General features: G+C 44.1%; 1 protein-coding gene across 2 annotated transcripts in view; it reads left to right on the top strand.

Moving 5' to 3' along the window:
* The window catches only part of net1 (neuroepithelial cell transforming 1), a 39,190-nt gene that overhangs the window by 5,398 nt on the left and 12,951 nt on the right, over positions 1-20,841 (top strand). Inside the window, exons 1-3 of one of the 2 annotated variants that reach the window (XM_074625606.1) lie at positions 6,873-6,997; positions 7,316-7,379; positions 14,861-14,923. In XM_074625606.1, coding sequence (XP_074481707.1) covers positions 6,984-6,997; positions 7,316-7,379; positions 14,861-14,923 — 141 coding nt within the window. In that variant the 5' untranslated portion in view covers positions 6,873-6,983. Of the gene's footprint in view, positions 1-6,872; positions 6,998-7,315; positions 7,380-14,860; positions 14,924-20,841 lie in introns of those variants that run through there. The other variant, XM_074625605.1, reaches the window with a different exon arrangement.

The raw sequence follows: 20,841 nt of genomic DNA, 5'->3' as shown, positions 1-20,841 counted from the left end.
AGTTTCATATCAGCTTCAGCTCAGCTTTAGGTTGCATCTTTATCCCCCATCTCTGGCATTGGGGTTGTGATGGGAGTAGGGATGCACCGATACAGATACTAGATTGGATATCGGGCTGATACTGACTCAAATAGCTGGATCGGGTATCGGTGACAATTGGGCCGATCTATTTAATTCACTTCTTTGTTTATATACTATATACATTATATACTGGAGTTTTGGAATACATGAGTATTATTTTAAGGCTGTCTTTTAAAAAAATGTGAACTTATTCTTGAAGTAAAAGAATGAACAATAATGCCTGTTTTGGTATGAGCGTGAACTTCCCATGCCACTGCTCAAAATAGTAAACCTAGTCTGTGTCTAGGTAGTGTTTCATCCCTCTCTGTGTGGTGTTACTCTGGATCCAGGCAACACAAGACACTTATCATTGTTTCTTCAGGTTCTCTCTTTAATTTAATGGCCAGTGCTTAAATAGTGTCCCCAGAGCTCATTTGTACCAATACAATGAGATTTATCTGGCCAGTGGAAATCAGTATGTTTTGGGATAATAAAACCCGTGCGAGAGTTTATATTGGACTCTTTTTTTCAAAGGCTTTTCCACGCCGTGTGCCAAAGAGCCCCGGCCCTGCCCATGCAGTGCCCAACTGGCTCTGCAGACAAACACGGAAAAACATCACCCAATATTTGACCTCCATAACGAGGTTTATGGGGGGAAAAGCATTGAGTGAGAGAAAATAAGACCTGATTTCCCCAAAGAGATTGGCAATAAATACAAGACTGACAGTGGAATTCAACCAGCAGCGATAAACAAGGTTGCTGGTGAACTCAGCATTGAGAGTTCGTTGACCGTGTAAAGCACCAAACAGCACATTGGACGGGCGGAGACGGAGTTTTGTCCCCCATAAAAATGGGAATGTTTTTCAATAAACTTCATGTGATGTAACAGTTCATACTGCAGTAGTCTGCACACCTGTGATATGATGCTATCGCCATGAAAATGCTGCGTGTGAGTGTTCTGTAGTATCAGTAGAACAGGTCTAGAGGGAGGACGTGATGGGGTCGGCAGCGCCGGGTAGCTTCAGTTTCAGAGTCAGTCAGCCGGCTTTAACAAACAAGGGCAGGGCTGACGGGGATGCTAATCCACTGACTCATGAGCCACACGTCCCTCGACACACAAGAGCAGGTGCACGGGCAGAAAAGACCTTTGTACCCCTGGGCTGGTGACAGTGACGAACACGATATCAAACACATTCATGAAACAGTTAGACACACACAGACACTATCAGCTTTTAGAGTTTCTCATCTTATGGGAAACATGACATCTGATACATCTTCATCCAGTGAGTCATTTTTCCTCGTAAAGTAAAGAGATTTGTTTCTAAACACTTCATAAGTGTTGGGAAATAATTACTCAAAACGAAAGACTGTGAACATTGTAGTACTGGATCGTTGAGTTAGACTGTTAAACTGTTTTTCACTACAGCTGATAACGTAACACAAATACACACACTTTGTCGGACACTCGCTAAAGTTACACCAGGCAGACACAGCTGACAACCTGCTGAACTAAACTAAATGTGCGGTGGAGACGTTTACTGGGAAAGTGGCTGCATGTCCGCGACACTACACGCAGCATCGTAGCTGCTACAGTAACTCTCCCGGACGGGTGAACTGGAGACTCAGTTGTCTGTTTTGCTCATATACTGCAGCTGGTACACCGCTGCATGTGAGGCACAAATCTTGTCTGTTAACGGTTAATAATCGGTTAACGAGGGTCGGTTATCCCTAGTTGACAACGGTTAAATTAAAAGTTTCTCGGGAGTTTCCGGAGGCGGCGAGTCGCGCTGCCGGGCGCCCATGATTTGCATAAAGTAGTCCAGACCTCAACTTAATGCAAATGAGGAGCGGCCAACGCGCCGCCTCGTCTCTTGAATCGCACCGCCACGCTACCAGAATGCATTGCACGGCTGCTTACAAAGACAATGAGTGGTGAGCGTAGAAAGGACGGAGGCTGTGGACACGTAGCATTTACTGGATTTAGCTGGTGACCTGTTGGTGATGAGCTTACTTCCTCACACTTTATTACACATATCTGTATATACATATCACAAATAGTGTCTGCTCTGGCGCCGCTCGCTCTACAACAGTTGTTTAGATTAAGCAGTGAGGCATTAACGAGCTGGAGAGGAAGTTATGTTTAATTGCTTCAGGCTCTCATCTCCTGTCAGATTCCCAGCATGCCTTTGGACAGAATCTACACCAGTGTGCTAAATGAGCCTTGGCTGAAGGCCTGATGATATAACAATGGCCGGATAGTGCGTGTGGCCCGGCCTTGCTCCCGGGCCAACGCTTGTCGTTATTCAGCAGCAAACCATGAGTCGGCAGTGACCGCCTGCTCCTCTGGAAGCTCTGCTGCACATTCCACAGAAGCCTCTGCTGCACAGTCAGCCAGCGCACTGCTTCTCCGTTAACCACTCAGCATCCTGTGTCACTGTTATCATATTTCCATAACTCTTTAATAGCTGCCTACGCATGATGCCCTTTAAATTGAGTGACGCACTGAGGTTGTAGGTGGAATATTTAATATGTTCCACTGAAATACGCTAAATGGACGCGTTCCTTTTGAAGTATATATTTACATCAGTCCTGAAAGACATGATGGGACCAAAATGTTCCAAAGACACTGTGTTCCAGCAATTTACTAAATCCAGACGTCCCTGCCCCCGGTAACATTAGACTTCTATACAGTAATACCTTATTAACAATGACATAAAGCACATTAATCTGATTTTTTTGTGGGGTAGGGCTGCGACGATACACCTATCTCCTGATTCGATATGTATTGCGATTCGATATTACGACTTATTGCAATTTTTGTTTATTTTTTTAACACTAGACCAAGGGAAAAAGTTGAATCATACACTTCTAGGGACTTTTACTTTGGAAAATATCTAAATTAATACAGTCAAAATGTTTGATTTTTATGTCCTAAAGTCAAATATATCAGTTCATTGTTGGGCAATATTTATTAAAAAAAATTCCAGCAAACCAAAAATCAAAGAATAAAGATATTTCCCTCACAGATTAGTGCCATTTTCTTTTTAATTTATAAGGGACATGTAATGTTTTATACTTCTGGTGAATATAATCCATCAATCTGATTTCCATAGATGTATTTAGTATATACAGTTCCCTTTGTTAACACCTTATTTTGAAAAGCAGACGTAGTCCCACGTGTCTACTTCCTCTAACTTCTCCAAGGTGGTCTCTAGCTCTCCCGTCAGCTCCGTTCTCTCTATCCATCCATGGTCAGCTCCATCGGGGCCGTTTCAATGCAGAGAACACAAATGTCAGTATCTGGGTGCTCTACAGTTGTAGCGTCGGCCCGTTTGACCACAGAGACGAGAGCGACGGCCGGCTCCACCGCCACGTTACCGCCATACCATAACGTTACCGCCATACCATAACATTTCCTGCTAACTTTTTTTCGGATATTTTTCAGACATTTTTTTCGGAAACATTTTAGACATTTTTCAGACTTTTATTCAGACATATATATCGGCCTTTTGTTTGAACATATTTCTGATATTTTTTGGGCCATATTTCGGACATACTTTAGCATTTTTTTCTGTGTTTTTTCTGACATATTTCGGCTTTTTTTAATTTTATTTTTCAGCCTTTGTTCAGCCTTTTTTTCGGACATATTTTGGCCTTTTTAGAAGTTAGCATGCAGCTTTAGCCGTGATGTCTAGCTCTGCTTTCCCTGTCAATGTGTGAAACCCAAAGTGTTTCCATCTTTTACTGGATGTGTAGTGTTTACCATGCTGGATTTAACATGTGAGGGTGCAGGTCAACACTTCAACAGGACAACCTGCCCTGTGCAGGAGTGGCACGTTAATTCAGAACTTTGACAGTTAAGTCTGAACAACACCTGCAGTGACCTCTGACCCCTGACTGGCCTCCAGGACACCCAGGGAGCTTCTCATTTCCCTGCTCTCTTTTAGCTAGTTATTGTTGTTCTACAAACACATGCTGTTGATCCAGAACACCTTACAGTAGCTCCAGTATGGGTGGTCCCAACAGGAAACCTGACGTAGTTCATTAGAGCGTTGTTGGTGCTCTGTTCAACCCACTGACCGGTCTGCCTTTACACTTTATTGTCCCTTCAGTCAAACATGTCTGTGATATGGTTTAGTTCAATAGGCAACAGAGGTGTTCAACACTTCTGGTTTGTGGTCATATATGAGCATTATTACTGTGTTTTTACACCGAGACATCACTTGTTACCTATTTCATTGGTATTGGTATTGACTACTGAAGTTCTGGTATCGTGACATTTCTAGTGTCTCTTCCCTATGGGAACTAACGAAACGCTTAAAAATTCATTATCGCAGCACCAAAGGCCACGGTGAAACATTTAAGGTGCACCTAAATGAAAAAGGTGCACCAGTGCAACAGATGTATTGAAGTTAGTCTGGAGCCCTGCCTCTGCAAAATGTCACATATTAAACATGTTACATCACTATAGGGATGCAACTAACAGCTATTTTAATTATCAATTAATCTGCAGATATGGGGACATCTTCAAATGTCGCGTTTTGCTCGACCAAAAGTCCAAAACCTAAAGATATATTCAGTTTATAATGATATATGACAAAGCAACTTGGCTTGACTGGCAACTTGGATCAACACCTTCTAATAGTGGACATGGTCAATGACGTGATGGGTCTGGTGTATAAATACTGCATTACGGTAAAACGTTTATTACACGGCTGTGTTGAATACTCGATTCTGATTGGTCAATCACGGCGTTCTGTGGTCTGTAATTTCTCTATAACAGACCGTTGCTATGTATAACAGACCGTTGCTATGTATAACAGACCGTTGCTGATGTCGGACTTTGGTCGACCGTTTTTTCTTCAGTAAGTAGCCGTGTAATAAGCGGGATAATGTACAGCTAGCGGGTCATCGTTGTGAAAGAATCCCCTTCAGGGTGATGAGAGACCCCTACGCTTCGCGCTGTGTGAATATAAAAAACACTATTAAATTTCCCAGAACCCAATGTGATCTCTCCAGATGTCTTGTTTTACCTGACCGACAGTCCAAGACCAAATGGATATTCACTTTATAATGATATAAAACAGAGAAAAGCAGCAAATTTGAGAAGCTGGAACTGCAGAGTGTTTGACATTCATGCTTAAAAGATGTCTTAAACAATTAATCACTTATGAAAGTAGTTGCCCATCTCACAGCTCACAGCTCACAGCTCCCAGAGAGGGAGGCTGCAGCTGCCTGTAGTGCTGACTATAGATGGACAGTTGTCTGTCACTGGATAAATGCCAACTGGAGCAACACCAGTAGTAGAACTGGAATGACTCAGCCTTACGAGCAGCACTTGCCGGACACACACACACTGAACAAGTGTTTCTGAGCAGCTCCGCATTCTCCGGATGCTGGATGCCTTTTTAGGTCCCACCATCGAAGGACCCCCCGCCCCAAGACATCCATCTTCAATATGATCAACCGCTCTGACACCAGTTATGATCGTGTGTGAGATTGGATTGTAAAAGCTGAGCAGCGTAGGAGGTTTAGATTCACCGTGCCGTCATATATCCGCTGAGTGTGATGCACTACTGTTGCGTGATAGTTCCCTGAAACATACTCCACAATGTCTCAACATTTCATCTTCTGCTTGTATTTTCAGCTGTGGTTTCCACATCTGTAAGAAATGCAACTTTTCTTCATCTACTTCCTGTAACTTCTCCAAGGTGGTCTCTAGCTCTCCCGTCAGCTCCGTTCTCTTTATCCATCCATGGTCAGCTCCATCGGGGCCGTTTCAATGCAATAACATAAATGTCAGTATCTGGGTGCTCTACAGTCGTAGCGTCGGCCGGCTCGACCGCAACGTTACCGCGATACGATAACGTTTCCTGTCCGGGACAGAGTTAGCATGCAGCTTTAGCCGCAATGTCTAGCTCTGCTTTTCCTGTCAATGTGTGAAACCCAAAGTGTTTCCATCCTTTACTGGATGTGTAGTGTTTACCACGCTGGATTTAACATTTGAGGGTGCAGGTCGTATCCATGTCGACCCTCCAACGGTTTATACTTTCTCGTTTCGGCTCGCTGAGGTTTGTTTTGGTTGACGGATACGGAACGGGTATGACGTCATGTTACTCAGACTAACAAAATAAAAGCGGTAACTTCCTTCTACCTCCACATAGACTCAAATTAAGCAAATATATTGATTCTGGCATTAAAATAATTATTTCGAAATAGTAAAAAAAAAAAAAAAACTTGCGATATGAGTGAATTTTTTTTTCATCCCACTCCTAAAAGACACCAGTGACTCCTTTTTTTAAAAAGGTCGAGGCTTTATGCATAATGCTATAAAACAGTCTCTTCTTTCTACAGTCTCTGTGTCAATGCTTACTGAAGCTGCACAATTACTTCACTTTGTACGGCAGTCGTCTCAGACTCAGTTCTCATTGAAAGTATTTCATCAGTGTGAAATAGTGCTTCAATAAAAACCCAAATTATTGTTGGACAAGACAGATGTTAACCTCTGCTTTGATGTTTTTCTTCTCGCTGTAACCGTCCATTCACTGAGCGGGATGTGTTGTGTAACAGTCCTCAGTGTGGCCTCATCCAGCCCAACCTTAATACTGTAATAATCACACAGGTTGAAGATATGTTGTTTGACATGAGAAGGATTTAGGGGGGTGTGTTCAGTCCGGACAAACCCACCGTGGACTCCCAAAAAAGGCAAAGCTGTCCTCTGCCAGAAAAACCCCAACAAAAAGAGACATCTCTGGGAGGGTGGAAGGTGTGGGACTCCTCCTTCAAATCCCACAGGGGTCTAAAGACAGCTTAGTGGTTTGATGAGGAACAGGGTCATCATGTTCCCCTTCCTACCCTGACAGGGAGGATCCTTATCTGGTCAGCCCCTGGTCTGAGTAGGAGGACAGCGCCGCGGCTCCACCATGCTGAGGCTTTGGTAGGTAACGGGAGGTGAATGTTTTCTCAGGACTCCACTCACTCAATGAGTCACAGTCTTATCACCTTGTGAATGCTTTGAGCTCACTGTGTCATGACTTTAGGTCAGAGTGGGACTCCGCCGGCGGTTCAAATCGATCCGCCGCTTCTTAAACATTCTCACGGGTGTTTCTGAGTCATGTTTGTTCACAGTGGTGGGTTCTGTGATAACATTCAGGGCGAGGTTGCACACTGATGGTGTTGGGGTTTGTAGCTCAGAGGATGCGTTGTAGCTCTGTTTTAATTGTGACCCCACCTCCCTCCTCTGGTTGTTGTTCAGGTCACTGAGAAGAGGAAGCTCCTTCACCTTCCTCACCCCAGGACCACAATGGGACTTCAGTCTGGTGAGTACAGGCCTCATATTTCCCAGTTTGCAGATCATGTTAAAGGCCACCTGCTGGGGGTGTAAGAAAATAATCGATACACATGAGTATCGCGATATAATGTTCTGCGATACTGTGTAGATTCTCCAAAACGCTGTACCCGCCATCCGGCCCGGCCACTTATCCATCTTTTGGAGGATGTAGCGGGTTTTAAAGCTAGGAATCGATCGGTGCCAACCATGTCATACTAGCTTGTCAGGTACCAGTATCGTACTGAGGACAATCCGCCCCGGTCGACAGTCGCACCAGGAGCAGGGAGGTCCGGGCGGGGAGCGCTGTAAAGCTGCGGCCGCGAGACGGGTCGGGTGGGTTGCCGACATCGCCACAGACCCCTGGCGCCTTTTACGTGGGCCGACCCTGGGCTGCACTGAGGACAGTCATCCCCGGTGACGCTTTGTCCACGGCCCCGGGAAGCACCTTCGCCCCGAGCCTTTCCAAGCCGACCTAGAGCCGGTCGTGGCGCACCGCCTCGTATGCGGGACTCCCTAGCCTGCCGTGTGTCGCTCACACCCTCCAGCTGGCTGTTAACGAGGGTCTTTTGGCACAGAGAAGTACTCGTATCGGTACTCGGTATCGGTACTCGGTATCGGCGAGTACCCAAATGTAAGTACTTGCACTCTGTCTGAAAAAAGTGGTATCGGTGCATCTCTACTAATCACAATAACCTACAGCAGAGTGGCGACTGTCTGCTGCGACGACCTGGGAAAAAAACCAATATGCACGGTGGTCCACAGACGAGACACAATGTCCCAAGCAGCAATGAAACCCCCCTCTGGCTTTATTTACTTTATGTATAGTACTTGTGTGATGTATGCATTTCTTAAAACACATTTACCGTCTGCACATTTCTCCGATCTGGCTTCTGGCTGACTTTCTGTCCTCCGCTTCCCGTCATAACGATGTGTTTCGGCTTTAAATCACCACCTCGGAGTTTTCAACAAAGTCTCGGAAACGGCAGCGCTGTTCATCGTCACGGCGATGGCAGGCGGCTCCTTGTCGGCCCGCAGCCACCGTAGCCCCCCCGATAAACCATCCAGACTGCAGGACAAAGTATTTACTTTGACTTGTGTGTTTACACTCGGAGCATGTGAAGCATTTTGCTGAATACTTCTTATTATGAGCGATGGGGGGGCTCCTACATTCTTATTATCTGTCAATGTTACAACAGTCCTGTAGCACCGTTTGAGATTTATAGACTTCCTGACACATGGTCTGACTGTGGAGTTATTGTGATGTGTAACCGCGTTGTTGCATTGTACAGCACGAGTTTGAGAGTTCTTGTCCTGTGGAGAGTACTATCCATCCGAAGCCTTTGTTTCACTAAGATCTGGGCCTCTTTAATCAACCTGCACTGCAATCAGCAGCCGTGATCCTTTTGGTTTTAGAGCGCCATCAGTGGAGTGAGATCTATAAACTTGGCTCTACGTTCCAGAGCAGCTTTCCTCTTGGCAGCTCTGAGCTTATATCTCCATCTAATACCTCACTGAGGGACTCTGATGACTGTTCTTATGTGGCTGAACAAGGCCCGCTCATGTAGCCGGAGACCAAACACTGGATAAAGGAAATCTTATCCCCCCTTCCCTACCAGAGGAACATAATGGCCTACAAAACCGCTGCCGTCTCTAATAGACTGGCCTGCTTGTGGTTTAAATGAGACGCGCTGATTAGAAACAGAAAAGAGCGAGCGGATCAGACGGCGGAGCGTGGAGGCATTCCAGGGTTTTTACAGCTGCCTGAAACACAATCCATCGCCGGTCTGAAGGCCGAGGAGGAGAAATGAAAAGCGGGGCTGAAAGGGAGAGACGGCCAACGGCTCTTTATCTCGTGCCAGCCTGCTTCGCCTTTGATTCGCTAACATGGGCACGCTTAGCTCATCCAGCAGAACCATATGGACCTCGTTAGCTCACCCTTTCAATTCACTCTTTTATCTGTCGTTTATAAATCTACCAAACGGCGAGCAATAAAAGAATCCTGGAAGTGTCTTTGTCTCGCTGCCCCTCTTATCTCAACCCTGCCACTTTAAGCTTCAAGGTTTTGCCAAGGCTTTGAATAAAGTTTAGCCAAGGCTTTGAAGTGGTTAGGGAGGGGGGGGATTCACCCCTGGCTGTGGCAGGGCTAGGTATAGTGCATTAGCCCCCAGGCGAACCTTGGAAGCAGGCGAGGCGAGCATTCCCCGGGCGCTTGGTGCATTCTCTCAGACTACATCAGGTACGAGGCCTCCAGGGGGCTTTCTGTCACGGAGAGAATGCGAGTCAGGTTTCCAACGCGATGCCAAGGTGCAACACATCAAACCAGACTGCCGTTTGGTGGAATGTGAAGGTAATTAACAGCAGCGAGAGTCAGATTCTGGGCTCTCCGTGTCTCTCCGACATGTTCAGGCGGCCAGAGACGTCAGCCTCCGAGAGCGTCCCGTCTGATGAGCAGCATTCCAGCTTTAATCAGACGATGTGATATTTAATGTGGCTGCTGAGTCGCGTCTAGCTTCTTCACACAAACATTGATAATTATTGTGTGGGAAGGTCCTCTCCCGTATCAACGGCAATTTATATTCAGACCAAGACCGACTTCTTCAACCACGGACTGTCTGAAGATTCCTCAGCATTCCACAGAGACCAGGATTTATATTAGCGAAGCCCTTGATAACACGTTAATGCATCCAACGTGCTGCTCCCCAGCGGACGTTCATCCATTTCACGGCTACAGCTGTGTCATCCCTCTGCAGATACATCGCACTTTGATGTTGCATCGCAGCTGTTCATTGTCTTGGATTCATGCCTCTTAATAGTTGATAACACGTGTTAAGTAACGATAAATTTTTTTACCTTTTCTTTTAACGACCTCTCTGTGATGTTTTACAGGCTTTTGACAGGAATCAACAATAAGGAATGCCCGCTTGTACGGGGCAAGTTAAATGCCACGTCGGGCTAGTAAACTCACACCTCATATTGAGAGTTGCAAGCACTCGCGAGAAAATGGTGGCGGGTAAAGACGGCAAGAAAGTCGCCAATGCTGACCGTCCGTCCCTTCAGGCCTCCCTCCAAAACCACTTCCCCAAATCATAATGAATGTAAAGCATTTTATTCAGGCCAAATTAAATGATTGAACAGGTTTATAGAGCGCTGTTGGGATGACGTATTTCTGTAGGTCAACCAGGAAGTTAGCGTCGCCCCGGTTCTCTCCACTAAAACCAACGACATGTAGCGTCGGCACATTTTGAAGAAGCCGGTGGAAAGACAAACCAAGACGGTTTTGTTGAGTTTTATTTTGTTTCTGTCGTGTTTGAATGAGGCAGCCGCCGTGCGCCTCTGGGAACCCAACTGTCCTCTCTCCTTTGGAGGCAGCACGGGGGTTTGTGCAAATGGCACGCACGCACACACACACACACACACACACACCCCTGCGCTGACAGAAAACGTTAAGTAGCGTTACTACCAGGCAGCGCCTGCAGCGGTTAATACAATGGAAATATATATGTTTCAAGACGGGACGAATAGTCACATAAACTATTCGATTTTTTTTTTATAACTCAACAACTATTCGAAAAAATCATGACCCATTCCTATTAGCAACCGCCTTTTATTTTTAGACACAACGGTTTCAAAATTCAGAAGTGGGTTATTTATAGATGTATTTTACGTCATAGAACAAAACTTTAAAATGTCTTCAGCTTGGTTTAACCACAGACCTCACTTCATGTATCTAACTAAAACCCCATTCAGAGAAACATTGTCTTTGAGACGAGGGGAACAGAAAGTGCTAACTCATTTCCAGGTTTTAGGATTCATTCCTGTAGCACTCTATTACAGAATTTCAACAAACGTACCAACTCCAGCTCTTGTTATTTGATAACTGCTAATAAATAAAACAATTTGCAAAAGGGGAAAGTAAAAAATTGACTTTGGGCAAGTAGATTTCTGATCCACTTGGGCAAGTGTAAAAAATAATGTTTTATGTTGTAACGCTGCAGTCAGAGACCGTCTGATCAGTTTGATCTATTTTCAATGGACACACAAGATGTACGTGACTCAAACATGCACTCTACAGCTGCATAAATGCATTATGTATGAAGTATGACACGTAGAAACCGGCAGTCTTCCACACCAGTTAATGAATTGGTAAATTAGCTGCGTAGCACACAGAGATTACAGCTAAGGTTAAGCCAGGTTCAACTTTGGTGGTGGTCTTCTGCATCTCATGAAAATGAATGAAGTGGCTGCAGTCTGGTTTCAATGTCATGCTCTACGTCTGGCCATTGTTGAGGTCTGGGTGCATGTGTACTCTGTCAGCAGACCAGCTCATGGGTTTACTGTCATTTACATGTGACTGGGAAGGGGCAGAACAATGACGTGTGTGTGTGGCTGCTATATCCAAACCCCCCTCACAAAGCATACATCTTTAACTCTCTCTACTGAACTCAATACACTCGTATCAGCAGAACAGCCAAAGCCTTCCAATGTTTTAATTTGATTTGCAGACTCCAATGAGCCTCTGCGAGTTCAACATTTCTTGGCTATAGTTTGGCTCTCTATCTAATCCCGGCCTGGGTCGGAGTGAGCAGTTTGACACAGATCAAACGGATGGATTTGTCTTTGAACATCCAGCCCATGATGTCACGGTAATATGAAACCGTGACATTGTTAGCTTGGCTTGTTCTTCTGCCTGCCGAGTTCTATCAGCAGGCCGGTATCTGAGCACAGAGAAGCAAAACCCCCTCATTGTCTGTCTGAGAGCGTTGAAACGTGTTTGTAGTATTAGTGGCTGCTGTGTTTATGTTGTCCGTGTACATCATCAGGCTTTTATGTAACATAGAAATCTGTCAGTGTGTCCCCAGATGAGTAACAAGCAGGACAGTTTCTATAGCCTCGTAGTGTGTGTGCAGACGGGGGGTGTGTGTTTGTTGAGTCAGAGTATTTAACGTTGAACCAAGCCCACCGTTTGAACAAGTCGCTGCTTGGAGTGTGTTATTCCATCTGCGAGCTGCTGACGGAGGGATTTCCAGAGGTGGCAGGAACAGGACGGCTAATTTCTCTTCTCCGCCAGTGTCTGTTTTTGCACAGAGATTACTCCGGTGTCGTTTTGATCTGGTGTGTAAGAGCCCAGCCTAAGGCAATATTTAACTTGGAGGGAGCTTTCACACTTAGCACGCACACTTCACGGACAATGAGCTGCAGGCTTTGGGCTGATCTGTGCCCTCCACCACTATCCAGGCTTTTCTTAGTCTCAGGCAACGTTTTATAACCTAGTCTGAATGTTATTCATAACTCCTACACACACACACACACACACACACACTCACACACACACACACACACACACACACACTCACACACACACACTCACAAATACTGTCCAGTCAGCGATGTCTGAATATGTTCTACAAAGAGCTGGGACAAAACAACAAGCTTACTTAAGGCCTTTCCACACCGGGGGGTCTAGGGCTTTTATTGTGAAAAGTAAGAACAGAAGGAGTGGATCCGGTCTGTGAATATTATACGTCTAGGGCTTTTATTGTGAAAAGTAAGAACAGAAGGAGTGGATCCGGTTTGTTCTGCCTTTGTCAGGTTAAAGGACTAATAAAGTTTGCCGTCCTGGTTCAGACTACGAAGCCTCTGTGTTGTTGTTTTATAAATAAAGTCACAACTCAACCCGTTCCGCACAACGTGATTGGTTGATGCCTTCATTCGCGGTGCGAAAGATCAGAAAAACAAATCAGAAAAAAATTACGTCGCTTTTTCGCCACACAATATTTCCTTTTTTAATTTGTTCATATTTAACCGTTTAACCGATTAACGCTATCGGTTAACATCTTCTTATTCCTATTAACATATTAGCTGACTGAAAAGGTCTAATCCTTGTTGTTATCAGTGTTCTCACTACAGTTTGAAAAGCATCAACAGAACACTAAACAGCTGCAGAGACTGACTCGTTCCTGCCATTTAATATACTGCTGTTTCATTATGTTTCTCTAATGTCCTGTTAGCTCATCACTTCATTCCTTCTAGCTGTAAAACCCTCAGGGAGACTTCTCTGCTGTGCTCAGCTGAAACACTGGAAGACTTCAGCAGACTGAGAGTTGGCTGTGAATCACACAATCTTTATTTCTTTGCAGCTCTGTTGACGGCCTCCTATTGAGATGCAACCAACTCTGAACAAACCATGCTGTTCGTTACTAATGCTAACCCAGTCAGTCACAGCACCACCTGAATGCATGCTGGGGGGGTATTTAAAGCTGTTGAGTAGAACTTGTTGAGCAGATAGCTCTTAAATTGTTCCGGATGTGGGAAAACAAACAGGTTGGCGCGCCAGAGAGGAAATGCCCTCCAGCAGCACAAACAAACACACACAGCTCAGTCATTCATCGCCAGCCACCCCTGACCATTATGTGTCCATTTTGGCCCTCCTCACCTCGCTGGTCAATCAGGTCTTTTGGCGTCCTGTGTGTCCAGCCAGAAGCAGTCTGGCCTCCGTGGTTAATGGACCGCAGTATAACAGAGCCCCGGGGGGGGGGCCCAGAGGCCACCGAGCCAGACTGCTGTTCTCACCTGCTAACTGACTCTCTCTGACTGACAGTCCGCATGCAGGTGTTAAAGTGTCCCGCAGCCTAATTAACCCTTTCCTGTTCCCAGGAGGACCTCCAGCGGTGTCTATTGTAGCTTTACAACAGAGCTACGGGGGCAATGAGCGTAGTAATTGGCCTGAAGGAGGAGCGGGGGAACGTGGGCGGCCGTAAATTGCTCTGGTCTCGTATCAGCACCCAGACAAGGATGCGTACTGCAGTACAAAGCAAAGCTGCACGGAAATCCAAGAATGTGAGAACTGTTGGCCCATAATCCCAATCTGAGAACATGTTGTACGTAGTCTAAGTGTGGGAGAGAGATAGAGTTGTTACCGATAACAGTATTATCGTATAGTATTGGAAATGCATCCGATGGCTGCCCAGAATTTATTAACCCAGAAAAAAACAACTTGTTGGTTCGCCGCTCCAGTAGCCTTCACTGTGCTGTCGCCCTGGATGTATCATGGCTACCAAAACTACTGTTTTAGAGCAGCGAAGAAGAACTGATTGCAGGTAGTTTGTCCCGTGACGATGGGAATCAACAACAGCACGGTGCTGGTGGAGAGAGTAACGGTAACGGTAGTCAGAGCGAGGATAATGTCAGCCATTTGGCAATATTTCACAGTGGAACATCCAACAAAATTAGATCCAGCATGCTCAAAAACATATAATTTGACACCAAGATCACTCAAATCGACCAAGTAGATGAATTTCTATGAGAGAAACCAGCAGGTCGATTATCTTGTATCACTATTTGCATGATTTTTCCACTATCCGCTCCGCTATCAAGCCTCTGCACCACAAGAATGTTTAATGACAGATCAACATGTTGATGCAATATATGAGTGTATTCCAGCTAACATGCTGCCTGTTCATCTTTCCACAGAAACGGAAACGCAGAGAGAAGGATGACAGCGACGCGGTCAGCCTCTGCAGTGTCGACTTTAAGGTAAAACACGTCGCAATACACACACCGGGGGGTTTCCAGTCATTTAAAAGAGAAAACGAAAGTGGCATTTCAGAGAAAACCTTTGGGGACATTTAGTTTCAGGATGACCCATTTAGAAGGTGGGAAGTGAAGCTTATGGACTCGTTAAGGAAGTGGACATTTCCTTGTTTTGCTGGGAGCCCTTTGTACTGGATGTCTCTAAAGCCTACTTTGAGAATCAGGGAATGAGGTCTACATTTCCTCTTTGTCATTTAGTCACAGTCCACTCAGAGGTTCACTCATGAAGTGACAAAATATGAAGTCAAGAATAAACAAAATGTGATTGAGGCTAAAAACAGAACCCAATAAAGGCATTACAACAGCCAATTCAGGCCTTACATATGTGACAACAGGCCAGTAAAACCATTGCTTTGTGGAAAGGGGAGACCAGAAAAGAGAAGATGAGATGTTATCAAGCACGTCTGGCTTGTTATAATGCTTTCAGTATCTAACATAAGCTTAAGGATCTCTCTAATTTACCCAAATGTTCATGCTGTCGATCAAGCAAACCTGCCGTCCAGCTCTGCTACTGGGTTCAACAGATGGTTGCTCTGCTGCAGAAACACTACTTCTACAGGGGCCGTATATATTATATTATATACACTTCAAAATGAGGTTTATAGTTGTTGTTTTTCTTTTACAAAGTTCTTCCACACACTTGCGATATCTAACGATCCACTCAGCATGGAACTAACACTTTATGTAAGCCTCATGGATTGGCTTGGCTCACTTTTGGTACGCTTTGCTGAATCCTTTCATCAGTAACCAAACAGAGGAACGTCTGCATTTCTCAATTGTACGCCGTAGTGTACGGTTTTGCGGCCCGCCAATTTATTAGAAATCTGGGTCGAGTGAATAAAAAAATTGCCGCCATTGATTTAAAAATCGCAGCTTTGTGCTGGATGTCCAGTGTGGTACTAGGGACATTTCTCACTAATTAAGTGAAGCAAGTAGAATAGTTTGTGGGCCAGATCATAAAGCTCTGGGTAGACCTGCACTAAAACGAGTAGCTTCTCCACATATTCACCGTAGACTCATATTCTTTAGAAGAAAGAAAAGATATCAGCCGGCTGCGATTGGTTGTTCCTCGTCACATGACATGCGTTGCACACTGCAGCATTACAAATGTTGAACTCAGGACGCAGCCGTTGCGCCATGAAAAAAATAGGTGCTTGGGAACGCTTGCGTGTCGCGACGCCGTCGTCCCGCCTTTGAGCACGTCTACATTGAGAACGATGGATTTGAGGGCGTAAAAGACGCAGCATGTGTACGGACCCTTACGTTTACTCATTCACATTTGTTGTTATTAACAAAGCCAGAAATATCTTTTATTGTCTATCTATAGATGGGGTTTTTCATTACTCAACAAATCACTTTATTCTATAAAACAGCCCATCAGAGTTTACCAGAGCCGGTGTTTGTCACACCCAAAACGACAAGTAACACGCAGTGTTTATGAGCCGTGATCAAATCACTGTTTTATACGTCTTGGTAAATGATCTCTTTGGCTTTATTGAAGCACAACGTGAGAGAAGGTGGAGATTAGAGGGGACTTTTGAAGGTATCGAAAACCAAAATAATGGTGCAGAGAGTAATTGTATTTTTCAGACTGCGGTACATCCAGAACAGCGTCCATCATATATATGAATCAGCGCAGCGGTGCACCTAATTGGGCTCCGACTACAAGCCAGTGTTTTTGTTTTGTCTCTGCAGGCGACAGAACACAACATGCATCGTACTGTCAGCAAACAGGTTTTAGCATTTTGTGTGTCATAAAGCAAACACAACGTAAGGACGACCAAACAAACTGGTTTGACAGTGAAACCAAATGAAAACACCGTCTCGCATGAGCTTATAAGAAAGAGTATTTGGGCGTCTGTCTGCCGAGATCTCAGCAGAGCAGAGATTGGATCTATTCATGGCAGATCCAGGGTCAGGTTTTGTGAGATACGGTGTGATATCTCCATAATGTTGCTCCTGCAGGGCCTCTAGGCAGTGAAATCTAAATTCCATCGTAGCTTATGTTACTCTTGTTTGTTGCGTTGTTAAGACACATCTGATGGTAACAGAGACACCATGTTGCATAGCTGATGGTCATATCTGATCTCTTTGTTTATTCAGAGCATATCATCACTACGGTTATCACAGAGAGACATCTAGGTAAAGCCCGTGTTTGTCTGGTGAAGAGCCTGCTGATGATGCTGCTACAGTAGATCTCTATATCGCTTCGGCGTACCTGAAAGGCGGGACTGGCTAGATCGGACGATGCACCTCATTTGGTCTCTCAGTGAGTGGGTGTGAGATGAGCACGAAGATGCGTCAGTGAACTGAACACCCTTTAGCTTCAGGCGCTTTTCACCCTTCTACCAGCCATGCAGGTTATGTGAAGTCTGGTGCAGAGGTCAGCAACCTGCGTCTCTTCAGCTCCTCTCCAGTGGCTCCCTGTGGAGGTTTAAAAATGGAAATGAATAACTGTTTTTGTTTACATTTTCATTTTTATTTATCATTGTTGTAGGTCTATGGTACGACGGTACGACGGAGTATTAGGGCCACATTGAGGGGAAATAATAAATCTGAGATTTAGAGAATAAAGTCATAATATTACGAGAATAAAGTCATAATATAACGAGAATAAAGTCATAATATAACGAGAATAAAGTCATAATATTACGAGAATAAAGTCATAATATTATGAGAATAAATTCATAATATTACGAGAATAAAGTCATAATATAACGAGAATAAAGTCATAATATTATCAGAATAAAGTCATATTATTATAAAGAAGTAATTTAACATGTTATTTTCTTTTTTCTGGTAATATTCTGACTTTATTCTGTAAATCTCAGATGTGTTTTCCATCAATGTGGTCCTAATACTCCGTAGTACATTGTCTCTTTGGCCCTCACTGCATTAGACTTATATACTATATACTTAGACTATAAACTGTGGTACCTTCATCACAATGATCACATGTTTTGCGGCTCCAGACAGATTATTATTTTATTATTTTAAAGCCTAAAATGTCTCTTTTGATAGTGACAGTTGCAGAGCCCTGGGTTAGTGTATGCAGTGTAGTGTCTCAAAGCTTCATAATGTGTGGTTGCTTTCTCTCTCTCAAAGCGTTTACAATCAGCCCATTCTGTCTCCATGCAGGCTGTTTTTGTCCTGCGCCCACATGAGAGGGATTAGCAGAGACATATACAGCCTTGTCTCCTGTAACCAGTCGGATCAGTTGTTCTGATTTAACTAAACAAAGCTCCGACAGTGTTGTCGTGGAGAGTCCCGGGGGCCACTCCTTGATTCATATCGGAGCAGCGCTCAGCGTTCATGCTCTGACTTTTCTTTTCTTTCACTAACTGAGCCGCTTGCCGCTTGCAGTCTAATCCCTACACACACTCTGTTCCACGTGCACTTACAGTATAGTAGAGGTCCCTTGTTAACCATATGGCTGCCGGTATACTGCTGCTCTTTGGCTCTGACTCCAAATGGGAGTTGTTAAAGATGCAATGTGTAACATCTGGCCAGAATCTTAGTTTAAAACGTTCCAAAAATGACAAATCAACAGAATGTGACGAGGTTACAGCGTCGTTATGTGAAAGACGTCTATGTTGTTGAATTACATCCCTAGTAGCGTCCAATCTGTCCTCAGTCCAACATGAGAGGACCAAGAAGTAGAGCTGCCCTCGAGGGTGTCATCACGTTGAAGGTGCAGGTCCGTGTACGTTTTCATAGTTTGTTTATTGGATTAAATCCATAGTGGCAGAAACGAGAAAATGACTTGTGTTTACTGTTCGTCTGGAGACAGACCTTCAGCTAGCGGTTAGCCGTAGCAACTCGCATTCAGCCATCTAGTGGCACAGTAAACACAATATAGGCCGACGCCACACCTGAAGATCATACATCACACACCCACTGACTTCAATGCAATCTGACCTATGTTTGGATTGTAATTTTGGGAAATTGGTACGCATTCATCTCTTGTTATATGAACGGTTGTTTTATACACACGTCTAATAATTGTCCTGCGTCCTTTCCCGAACCTGAGCGTTCGTGATACCTTAATAAATGAAGGTCGATCGCCGTCAAGTCCCTTCAGTCTTCCCCCGTCCAACACAGTGGACAGACATCGCTCATCCAGACATCTCTACATATCTGATTGAATCCCGTCAGGCTGAGTGTTGTCTGTGAATAACCAACGTGTTAACAGCCAACTGTTTGGCTGAGATTTAGTTGGAGACGCCAGTCTGATGCTGCTATAACGTTAATGTATGACTGTATTACTCAAGCTCACGTTAGCTAGTTTGACGGCTCTAAGTTTCAGCAGTTTGGTTGTATTTTGCGTATTTTTTCCTGCTGCTACTTAGTCGTTTTGGGGTTTTTTTTTGTAACGGATGACTGTATATTTAAATTGTACGGACCCAGCAGTAGAGGTGAAATACTGCCCTCTGTTTCTCTGGATTATGTGGCCAGATCGTACACGTTGCATCTTTTTAAGTAAAAGTCAGAGTTGCAAGGAATGGTCTAAGAAAGCTATTCTTTTGCAGTATCTTTTCGTTTTGTTGTGTAATGTTTAATAGTTAATTTGCTATGATTAGGGCTGCAACTAACAGCTTCAGTATTGAAGTATAGTCTGCCGATTATTTTCCATTCCATTTTCTCAGAGCCCAAGATGACAAATGTGGTTTTGTCTGAGCAATAATCCAAAACCAGAAGACGTTAGGCTACATCTTCCTATGATATATGAGAGAGAAGCAGTAAATCATCACATGAAAGGCTGGAACTAGAACGTTCCGACTGAAACAATTAATTGACTAGTTGCTGACTTATTGTCTCGGCGCTAGCTTTGATTGGGGGCGTAATGGTACACAACATTCTGTGTGGTTCAGTACATACTTGAGGCTACATGAGCTATTCATCCCCGGGGGTTAACCCAACAAGCATGGTTTTATCTAACAGACAACAACTGTCCCGCTGCCTGAGCTCTCCAGGTGAAACGGCAGCACTTTGAAGCGTATGTGCTAAGTCAGACATAGATAGACCCGATTAGACACTAGACTATTTGGCGACTTGAATACGTTGGTTCAAGGGGAGTACTGAACTGAACATCCAGTATCAAACAGTTTGAGACATTACATTCCCACCTGTGGTACATTTACTGGTCAGGGTGAAGCACATTCACAAGGTCAGTTCCTTTTTTTTAAAAAGACCAACACAAAAATGATTCTGCAAATATAAGTCCATAGTCAGAAGTTCTCTTCTTTAGAGGAATGTTAGATTTGAGTGATATTTGCCTACTAATGCACCTGTTGAATCAGAGTGAGCCTCTCACGGTATATGCAATTTGATATATCAATATATATTATTTAGGCCTGTCAATTGATTAAAATATTTAATCGCATGATTGTCCATATTTAATAAAATAAAATATAAAATATGCGCTATTAATCACGCATATTTTATCTGTTCAAAATATATATATAATATTATTTAGCGCGAGTCAGTAGTACATGGTACCGATGGATTCATCAGGTTTTCTAGTTTCAGATGATACCAGTATCTTCACTCTAGCTTTAAAACTGAGCCGCTACAACCTAAAGAAATCACAAGTTAAGTTAATTCGTTATTACCGTGTTAACTTTGACAGCCCTTATTAATATTATTATGATATATTTCATTCTCTGAAAGAAATCAATTGAGAAACTGTCTAATCAGCAGATGGGAATGTTTGTTTTTGGCTGATACCTTACAGATAAATGGACTCTGTTACGCTGATCCTGAGAATCTGAGTTAAACACCCCGACGTATTAAAGTAACAGCTACCACGGAAACTCTCTGACGCCAGAAGAGCATCACTCCTCACAAATATATTAATCATC

The sequence above is a fragment of the Sebastes fasciatus genome, chromosome 23, assembly GCF_043250625.1.
Source record: "Sebastes fasciatus isolate fSebFas1 chromosome 23, fSebFas1.pri, whole genome shotgun sequence".
Taxonomy (NCBI): domain Eukaryota; kingdom Metazoa; phylum Chordata; class Actinopteri; order Perciformes; family Sebastidae; genus Sebastes; species Sebastes fasciatus.
Note: the sequence above shows the minus strand (reverse complement) of the source record. Positions and strands in the feature narration are given on the sequence as shown.